This window comes from Salvia splendens, chromosome 5 (genome assembly GCF_004379255.2).
Source record: "Salvia splendens isolate huo1 chromosome 5, SspV2, whole genome shotgun sequence".
Classification (NCBI taxonomy): Eukaryota; Viridiplantae; Streptophyta; class Magnoliopsida; order Lamiales; family Lamiaceae; genus Salvia; species Salvia splendens.
Window position 1 is genome coordinate 39,305,318 of NC_056036.1, and position 11,035 is coordinate 39,316,352.

Below are 11,035 nucleotides of genomic sequence, written 5' to 3' on the forward strand. Positions count from 1 at the left end.
GCAATCTCATCCACGTAATACAGCCCATCTCGCTCAGTGCCACGTCCAATAATTTCTCCTGTTCTGATATCTTGCAGTAGGCAAAAATTGGGTTGCATTAGGAGAGTGCAATTTAACTCTTTTGTCACATGACTGATTGATAATAGTTTGTGTGACATGGAAGGAACATATAAACAGTTGGATAATGTCAGAGTAGGTGATATTCTAACAGTACCTGCTCCTTCCACAGAAGTAAACTCTCCACTGGCAGTTTGAATATGACCTTTTTGTGCCCTATGCATATCAGATAAATCAGAAATATCATATGTAATAGTGTCAGTGGCTCCGCAGTCAAAGATCCATTTATCATTTTTATCTCCAGAGGAAACAGACAAGGCATACGATGTAGGTAGGTTTTCAAGTAACTGGAATCGGTTCTCGCAAAGTATTGGGACTGTTTGGGTTTTATTTTGAATTTTTGGGCCTGATTTGAGGTGTTTTGGGATTTTGGGGCTGGTTTTATAATTTCTAGCATTTCGGGGTCCGCTTGGTAATTTACTGAAGTCAAAGGGGTGGCTTTTGATATGTCTTTCCTGGTGGGGTATGGAGTGTAATAAGTTAGGGGTTGGAGGGTTTGAGAATAATTTCTCAAATCCTAATTTACCTCCATCAATATTGGGCTCCTCCATCTCCGAGGGTTCCGACTGGGGTGAATTTGCGCCACCTCCTCTGGCGATGGATGCCACTCCGACCGCCGTCTTCTCTGTCACTGAGTTGCCGCCTTGGCTGTTAGCGACCCCAGGGTTGCTCCCGATGCCGGCAATGGTTGTCCCCCCCCTGCTACGGCTGCTGCCGCCCGGCCTCCTCGGAATGGTGTCGATGGATGGTTGCTCTTCTTTCTTTCTTACCACAACTCCGGGTAGCCGTGGAGTTCGAAGCAGGTCTCCCGTGAATGTTTTTTCTTTCCGCAGTGGGAACAAACAAGTTTCGATTTGTCTTCTTCGATCCGTTTGTTCCAATTTCTGCCATTTCCGCCGCCACCGGGTTGAGGGCTGTTGCGGTGGGTTGTCTGATTTTGCCACCTCTGAGTCGCGGCTAACCCGGCACCGATCCCCTGAGTGCCGAGGTCTCCAGTTTGTAGAACACTCGATCTGGCATCTTCTTGCCGGAGGATGGAATATGCTGTTTCTGCGGAGGGGAGTGGATTTGCCCTTAGTATCTCCTTCTTGATGCTTTCATATCTACCATTTAGAGCTATTAACAATTGAAACAACCTCTGTTCTTGTTTCTCAGTGTTGTAAATTTCGATATCTTCTGCGTACTTCATCGGATTCGGGTGTTTCCGATCTATGGAGATCCAGATATCGTTTAGTGTTGTCCATAAGTCTTCCAGAGATTCATCCTTCTGTTTTAACGTTATTCCCTTTGCGTACAGGTCGTACACTTGAATCTTGTCGCCTCCGCTAGCATATGTGACCTCTAGGCTGTTCCATACTTCTCTGGCCGTCGGGTATTGAGAGACGCGGCTGACTAGTCGGGACTCCATGTTTTGCATAAGCCACGTGAATACACAGTGGTCTGCTTGTTGCCATCTTTCGAATGTTGGGTTGGTCCTTGCCGGAGGGGATGGGACTCCAGTGATGTGAGATATCATCCCTCTCCCACTGACCGCTGCTTTCATGAGAACGGCCCAGAGGGCATAGTTTTCGCCGTTTAATCTTTCACTGATGATTAACGGTGATGAATCAATTCTGTAGATTTCTGGTTTCGGATCTGGAGGATTGGCTGGTATTATTTGGTTTTGGTGCGCTATACTCGAGCGCATAAACTCGGCAAACATTCGAGCAAATTGCTCTGTTTCCGTTGGTTTGGGTTGTTCTTTGTCGTATGACATGTTTATTGGTTTTGACAGAATTTGCCGGGTTTTGGTTATAGGGTTCGAGATTGGTCCGAGACAGTGATGAGACTACTCTGAGTCTCACCCCTGCTCTGATACCATCTTGAATGGTGTATTAGGTATAGTTGAGGAAGAAGAAGAGGAATATGTGTAGAGAATGTATTGATTGATATATTGCTTGATTATATTGGCTGTGCGTTGTATCCCTTTAAATAGGTATTATAAGCATGTATATATGGGATGATATCAATCAAATAATGAGAGTATCAATCTATTCTCGGTGCATTATTTTGATTGACTCTCTACGCTCCTTTCCTTGTTTAACACTAAAGACTTGTCCATATCAACAGGTATAGTGCATGAGTGGAAAATGTGGGATCGGTTGAACTACACGTGTCATTACATACTGATTATACGATATTCTAGAGTTACACGTGCGACTATCTTGATTATACAATAAAATATACTCCTTACATACAAAATTTAATAGGTATAAATTTTAATAAATTGTTGATGAAAATAACTAGGAGTATATGTTTTTAGTTGATAAGATTAAAATATAAAAATAGAGTTTGAAACTATATATGCCCTAAAACGGCCAAAAGAAAATGTGCTAATAATTTTTTCTTTTATGTTTGCCACTTGAATAAAAAATCAAGATGATTAATTTGTGGTAACCCTTAGATAATTAATAGAACAAATAGGTCCAATTTAAAATGGTTAAGATATAACTGTTCTAGAACTGATTCGGGGCCGTAGTTTAATTTAATGGGCCTTTTTCATACTCAATATTCATTGGACCAGTGATGATAATTATACACAACATTGTCTAAATAAGTTATGGAGCTTGTTGAATAATATGAAATACTAATATTTTTGTGTTATGGAGTATGAGTTAAAATGCAGCATTTATTAATGAATTAAAATGGCTTATGGTACACGACATAATTTACCGTATAGTACTTTTATTTTACAATTAAAAAAAAGGCTTATGGTACACGACATAATTTAGCGTATAGTAGTTTATATCTTAGTACTATATTTATCATTAAACACTCCATTTCAATATGAAACGGAAGAATAACGAATTAACTCCTTTAATTTGTCTAACTGTTTTTAGAAAATACTTAAAAGTTTAGTAAAATCAATAGCGACTTGAAACTTCTCCAATCGGAATGATTTGACAAGCATCCAGTGGAATATGTACCTTGTGGGGCTGTCTTCATTTAGTAAATGATAGCAAAGTCTTGATTCCGTAAACAGTCCTCAATTGACGCCATTAATGACAAAAAGGTGAGATTGATAGTTCTCATTTAACAACTTTTGTTTGGCTTTTGCCACGTACATTGCACTTTCGTGCCTAATAAGTTATTATTACCGTATCTAAGTTATTTTGGTAATTTTTTTACTACAAACATAATCTAGACGATAGTTACGAGTTCTTATTGATGCCATCTTCATGTCCTCATTACGTACAATATATATAACTTTAAGAGCATCAGCAGTGGAGCGCCCTATAGCCCGCCCTATAGGGTGCCCTATACTTCGCCACGTCAACATTTTATCCTCCTACCCATCCACCTGCAATAGTTACGAGTTCTTATTGATGCCATCTTGATGTCCTCATTACGTACAATATATATAAGTTTAAGAGCATTAGCAGTGGGACGCCCTATAGCCCGCCCTATAGGGCGCCCTATACTCCCCCACGTCAACATTTTATTCTCCTACCCATCCACCTGCAGTGGGGCACCCTATAGCCCGCCCTATAATTTAAACTCCTATTTTGTATTTGTTTTTTTATTTTTTATGTTTGCAAATATATCAATTAGCAAGAATAAATATAAAAACACCACAAATTAAAGGCAAATCCTATTTTCAGTATTTATTTTTTATATTTTATGCTTGCAAATATGGAAAATCGTCGAAATTCATTATTGAATTTAGAGAGAAATTGAGATGGGGAAGAGAGTGAAGTGAAATGTGTGAAATGAAGTAAAAAATTAGTGATATATATAGAAGAAAATATAAAAAAAATTTAAAAAAATGAAAATGTGTGCATCGTCCGGACCTATCCTCCTTACCCCGCAATGAGGCGGAGTAGGCCGGAGGATGCAAAAAATGGTTCATTGTCCGCGGAGGATGCATAGGGCTCGGAGGAAGGAAGTTGCATAGGGCGTGGAGCTGCAGTGGCGCCCTAAGGCGCGCCGGATGCATCGGGCGGACTTTAGGGCGCCCCCACTGTGGATGCTCTAAAGTTTTGTTGTTACCAATTTTCTGTAAATTATACTCTCACCTCCCGCAAATAGGATTTTCTTTTCTTTACGGCAGAGTTTTAAGAAATGTGAACGAAAAGTGAGTGGAAGAAAATTAATGGAATATGAGTCTCACTTGTATGGAAGAAAATTATACTCTCAGCTCCCGCAAAATGAGACAAAATTCGCACAACGCCTGTGAAATGGGATGACGAGTGAAAGCCATTGCTTTTGTCATGGTGTACGGTGGATTTTCGGGCATGTTGCAAATTCACTAGTTTGGCATGGCAAGCCTAATAGGAAAAATGACATTATTCGTCCGATCATAACTATGAAAACTTAACTAAGTACTCCACCAACATCTTATATAAACACCATTACAAATATTTAAAATTATATTACAATGAAAACTGACATCAGAAGGAGCTAACAGTATCCTGCATTTAAGGTTGAGCTCCTCGTACTCTTGTTATCACTTACCATGGCCATATTGTAGAACTTTACAATATTCCAACAAGAAATTTCACAAGTTTGAGGAAATGATTGCCTGAATCCTATCACTTATTCTTGAAGTGTCCACCCCAACCCTTGAAATTTTAGCCTGCACCCATAAACAATGTGGTAAGAATGCTCATAAAATTATACTACTATCACAGTTAGTAATATAAATGACTTGATTTAATAATATCACCTGAGCATGGATAGTGTGGATGATGGTTTCACCAACACGGGACATGTTAACGCTGCGAACTTGAGCTGCTTCTTGTTCGATTACGCTAATCACTTGGCTTAGCATGAAATTCTTGTTTAGGCCACTAATCAACATCACCTCTACGCCAAAGCCTAACTCCTTCACTGTCAGAATCGGACACTTCCGTCCACCACCGCCGTCAATGGCTGCAGTCTTGGTTGGGCAGGAATTTATGAGTTGTGCCTTTCTTCTATTTAGTACTTCAATTCTCTCTCTCATGTTCTTGATGTAAGCAGATGCTGCATCTATCTGTTCTATATGTGACAACAATTCCTACAGTGTATGAAAAAAAGAACTTTCTCCTTAGCAAGATTTGGTTTTGACACTCTCATGATCATTCAATGCTTAACTGCAGCTTTTCCAACTAAAATAGGTAGTCAACAAAAACAATCGTAAATGACAACGGAATATATATTGTCGGTTAAAAGGGACCATAAATTAAATTTTTGTTTGAATAGATTCAATTTGATTCACAATTTTGAATTAAAATTGATCAATTGTAATTAGAATTTAATTTGGGTGGATTCACAATACATCGAATTTACTGAACTGTGATTTCTTTTACTATTTCTTTTCTTTTCTTGGATTATATACTAGTGCTGTTATTTGTGTGTGATTCCAGATCAAGTACATTATTTTCCGACCTAATTAAATGTCTTTATGGAAAATTTGCTCATTTCTGTGATGAAACCTTAAAACCCTAAACAATTTTCTTTCTGATTGCATTCTAAACTAAATCTATAGAAAAATATAATTGTGAATGAAAGACATATACACATACCTTGGGTTGGCTGAAATGTCGATCTGGAACGACGGAAACAAGCTTACAACTAAGAGCTTTCATTCGAATTCTTCGATTCTTTTCAATGGTCTTCCTCAATAACTTGTTCTTGGAACTTGTCTCATTCCGCTTCATTGCAAACCCTAGATCGAAGAAGAATTATCAAAAAATTCAATATGAAAGTTAATTAGCTGTTATGAGTGAAGACTTATATGTGTATATAAATATATCGAGAGAGAGAGAGAGAGAGTCCTTCGAAGGCTGGAATATATATATGATTCTAATACTAGTACTACGTACCAGCATTTCAAAGATGAGTAGGGCCACAAGGTTTGAATAACTATTAAGTAATCAGCCTCTTTAATTGAATTAAATAAAAAATAAGAATAACATACTTAGTTTGGAATTTGCATTCTTGCGCCTTAAATTACAATAGTTCTAGCCTCCATTAATGCATGACAAACAAAAACCTTAAGTGATTAGAGATGGGTCCCGCCTTTGGGTATGAAGCAGCATCTGTCCCACTCATTGAGGTGCACATACAAATCAGCGGGAGAATTAGTCACTGAGGGCACCCACAATGGGGCGCCCGATAGAGTCCATCGTCCGCGCCTTTACTTAAAAAATTGATGGCACGCGGCGTCCATCGTCCGCGCCTTTACTTAAAAAATTTATGGCACGCATTTTACTTAAAAAATTGCATTTGTCGGGGTTCAAACCCAGGTCTATTGCTTGGAAGGCAATAATCCTAACCATTGGACTACACACACTAGTTGAGATATCTTGAAAACTAAATTCTTTTATACATTTATTGAGATGAAAATGTGATAAAAATTAATTTTTATAAAATGTATTAATTTTTATAAATGTATGTAATTTTTATAAAATGTATGTAATTTTTATAACATGAATTTTTCTAATTTTAAATCCAATTACATTACTAATAATGTGACTCTACTCTTGACTAACTCATAAGCATATGAATATTAATTTTTATAAATGTATTAATTTTTATAAATGAAATAGAGTTTTTTCCCAATTTTTGTAGTTATTTAAATATTTAAATAAAAGAAAATGCATAGGGCACGCTTTAGGGCGCCCCACTACAGGTGGGGGTAGGAGGATAAAACTGATGACGTGGCGCGCCTTAGGGCGGCTCACTGCTAATGGCATGAGTCCGCTGGTAGAAATCCTTGATAATTAAAAAAAAGGGAACTATCCATGATTGTGTAACATCTTTTTAGGTACTTAAGAAAGTCTGATGATTGTGTAACATCTTTTTAGGTAGTTAAGAAATTCTGTCCAATAAAGGAAAAGAATCAAAGAATAATAGTAATACTAGCTAGCATCCAGAGTCAGAGATCCTTTTCGTGGGTTATATGTTCTGTGGTCAAGCGGAATTTATATTTTTTTCATTTTTATTTTTATTTTTTCTTTTTCTAATACTTCTACTTTATGCTCAAAATTCTATACAGAATATTATTCTAAAATAATCGTCTTAAATTGTTCTTCTAATTCCACCACCTTTCTAAATTTATATCTAAAATAATCTTTTCTTTTCTTCTCATATTGTAGAATTTATATTCAAAATTTTATCTAAATTTTTCTTTCAAATCTCTCCCCAAACTTTTGGAACGAAAGTGTCATTTCCATTCAAAATACTGTTGTTTTTAATTCCAGCCACCCTTTAAATTTATTATAAATCTAGATTTTTGTCATCTATTTTTCCACTATATTCTTTAAATGTTAAAATTAGATGCATTCATTTTGAATCTCCAAGTTGCTATAATTCTTTATCGCACACTCAAACCGAAAATCCTGAATATGCCTGATACGAGTATATCTATAGAATATTCTCATATCTCTATTATTTCATATATTATTGATTTAGCATATCTTTTATATTTCTTGATCACTAAGTTAGGTTATTAGGGAGTATTATAAATAGGAGTCTTTGTTATCTTTTAAATCATTCATTGAAGAAATACAATTTATCCTTTTTATCGCCTTTTACTTTTCTCTGCAATTTACTTTATCAAAAACTCTAGTTGAACGATAGTTGGCTGCTCGACGGGAGGATCCCGCGAACGAACCATCATCTTCTCCGCGATCTCACAGTTATCTCTCGATACGAGTTTACTCGTATCATCTGGTGTTTTCATTGTGTTCTCATCCTCCGTCAGCATGTACCAACAACGACAATTCTCGGAGTTGCAATTGTCCAACAATGGATTGCCATATGATGTGCCATCATTCAACGCGGCAGATCAATTTCAGCCCACTCCCTACCACCAGAACCCTTCGGCAACCGTCATACACAACCGCCGCAGCCACGACCCCCTTCCTGTTGGGACCCACCTTGGTATCACGTGCAACAAGAGTACAGATCCTATGTTCAAGAATCCCCAACCGTCTGGCCATCTACCTGTTGGGACTTGCCGAGACAACACACACCTCAACACCACCACCAAGATCTGATCCAGCCGCCTTATGGCTACGAAACAGCGTCAACTTGTGATCTAGATCCCTACCGACGACAATGCAGCCCTCCTGACTGGTCGTCGCCACCGCAGCGCTCACCCTCTTCCTGGTATCCACCGAAGCACCAACGCACAACAACAGCTATCAATTATGGAGAGAAGGAATCCGTAAATGGTCCTAATGATTTTTGGGATTCTTCTAAATACGAAGAAGACGTGATTGCTGGCTATAGTGAAGAGACTTGGTTTTTGGCTCATGAAATTGTTTACCAAAGTGACACTGTGAAGGGGAAAGGACATGGGAGTACTCCACCCACGGAGACGCGGGATTTGGAACCGGACCTACCATTGGCTGCCTTGGCTTCACAGCTTGAGCGCTTGACCGCAGTTGTCAAGCAATTGGTGTCCCAGATGGATGCAAACGAGCGTCGCTTGAGCGATTCACACGCTGCAATGCGTCCTCCACCAGCCCCAGCGTTCAGCGTCCATCCAGTCCCTCCGTTAAGCATCTCGTACACAACGCCGGTATTGTGTCCCATACAGCAACCGACCGTTGCTTCCCCAGTTGTTCTCCGTCACGTTCCACACCAGGTTTTGATGCCGTACTCGCCCGATATGTCGTCCTACTCCGCTGCACCCTACGATTTGCAATCGCTCGTGAACCGCGACACCGCAGGCAGCTTGCAACAGCCACATCACTGCAGGAAGCGGCTTGCCGGACCCTTCACCAAGGATGCCGCTCACATCGAGCACCCCTTTGCTTCAATCGCCAAATTGGAGTCTTTCTTGGATGACACCGACCGCCACGTGGGGGAACTGCACACCCAGCCTCGACCTCCACTAGCCCCGCCCAACGTACAACTGTCGGGCTCACATATGGGTCCCTTTTTGGAGTTGCAGATTGAACATGTGGTTAAAGTCGAAGAGAAATTGTTAGATGATGAAGGAGATGGTGGATCCAACCCCCTATCCGTCATTGACTCTGTTAAGTCACCATTTGGGTGTATATCGACTCCACTTGAGTATATATCAACTGTATTGAAGAGTAGTGATTGGAAGAAATGCATCAATGGGTCATTACAAGACTTGCAAGAGTTAAATGATCTCTATTTGCATATTATTTGGAGAGGTTCAAGCAAATTCGGTGATATATATTATGAAGTCCATTTTGTGAAGACGGTGGAGCTTGATATTTTGTTAAGCTGCTTGATGAGAAGATCAAGAGATTGTCACCATTTGCAACTCGGCTATCGACTGGTGCTCCTCCATTTGTGGATGTTTTACTTGAGTTGTCGAGGAATGAGAGATGTGGCTTTATTCTCGGTGATATCTCTATTAAAGCTCTCATTTTGGACATGTTTGTGGCCGGAAGTGATAAAACGTTCACACTAATTGAGTGGACATAGGAGAAATCGTTTATCTACTGTATCTCATATTTACATTAAGCATAGAGACAATAGATAAACGATTTCTCCTAAAAAATCACTGCCTCTTCATCTTTCTCATTCCTTCTCTGTCTCATCTACCTATCCGGCAACGATCAGTCCTACAAAATATCGTGCCTCCCTCTAATGATTCGACCTCTCCAATCTCCAGCGAGTTACAACGAAACACAAACCGCGGTCAAATTAATCATTGTTGATCCTTTCTTCATTTAATTCTTTTTTTATGCTCATCTTTTATTTTGAATTATGAAACTAGAACGAAATTAAGCAATCAAAAACGTGAAAATATGGAGCAAGTGTATATTTTTTTGTATGACTTAATTAAAGAGCATAAGAAATCTGGAGCATAAAATTCCATGAGGTGCATAAATGAGACTAAGTACATCTCATTATCTAGGATTCGGATAGTACTATATGTTACTCACTCTGTGAAGTGTGAAATCATATCATTTTTCTAAATTAGCGTGACAATTTTATCACGTGCTTGAGAAAAAAATTGCGTGTGACTCATTAATATATAAATAAATTGCGTGTGTATGATTGACTTGAGATGGACTATTGCCGATCCCCACTTGACATTTTATCACGTGCTTGAGAAAAAAATTGAAAAGACTTGTGTGTTATATGCAAACTTTTGCCTATCGTGCAAAGATAGAGACAGTCTCCTAAATTTGAAATAATTATTTGTATATTAGAATATACCTCATCAAAGCAATGACAATAGTTGCCCAAAATCTGGCATGCATATACTTTTTGGATAAAACGAGATTTGTTTTGAAAAGGCGTGTTATACTATGCAACTACTAAATTTATTTAAATAAGCTGTACTTTGAAAAATCACTCGAAAAACATGCGTGTGATATATATATACAGTTAGAGCTGAGTTGGAATTTTGGTCAATTTTACCCTTTCATTTTATGTACACATCGTAGATCCGAGAGAACGAAGAGAGCGGAGAAATACGAAAGAGAGAACTCAACAAAAATTTTCTAAAATATAGAGACGGGTTGACCTCTGAAATATAGAGATGACTGTCAAATCGTGCGGGTTCGGTCGTTATCTTGTCAACCCATTATCAATCCAACCCAATATGGTCAAAACCCAACCCAACCCGAAATCTTCGGGTTCTTATCGTGTCCCAACCCAACGAGTTCGTGTTGGATTCGTGCGTGTTATCGTGTATCTAAGAAAAAAGTCAACCCTCTGTTAATGATAGTCAAATAGCTTGACACGACACGATAACGACTAAAACATGATGTTATTATAAGATTTAAACATGATATTACACGATAAAATAAAAATAATCAAATTAAAATAATTATTTTCTTAATTAAAATAATAAAATTAAAGTATAGTAATATTAAATCTAAATACTCCCTCTGTCCCACATAATTTGGGACACTTTGACCGGGCACGAGTTTTAAGAAATGTAATGAAAAGTGAATGA

At 38.4% G+C, this 11,035-nt stretch overlaps 1 protein-coding gene across 1 annotated transcript; it reads right to left on the bottom strand.

Annotated features, from left to right (window-relative positions):
• Positions 1–4,654: 4,654 nt before the first annotated feature.
• On the bottom strand, positions 4,655–8,682 carry LOC121804263 (transcription factor bHLH168-like). The gene is made up of 4 exons (XM_042203770.1): positions 8,490–8,682; positions 5,664–5,806; positions 4,823–5,155; positions 4,655–4,732 (listed from the first exon to the last, which is right to left on the bottom strand). Exons 1-4 carry the CDS (start codon positions 8,680–8,682, stop codon positions 4,655–4,657), a joined length of 747 nt encoding a protein of 248 aa, XP_042059704.1.
• Between the last annotated feature and the right edge of the window lie 2,353 nt (positions 8,683–11,035).

Excerpts from the sequence above, each read along its gene's own strand:
- LOC121804263 (XM_042203770.1), bottom strand. The coding sequence starts at position 8,682 with ATGGGACACAATACCGGCGTTGTGTACGAGATGCTTAACGGAGGGACT. Across the intron at positions 5,807-8,489 it reads TGAAGCCAAGGCAGCCAATG|GGTTTGCAATGAAGCGGAAT; the intron begins GTAGGTCCGGTT and ends TCTTCGATCTAG. Across the intron at positions 5,156-5,663 it reads GACATTTCAGCCAACCCAAG|GAATTGTTGTCACATATAGA; the intron begins GTATGTGTATAT and ends CATACACTGTAG.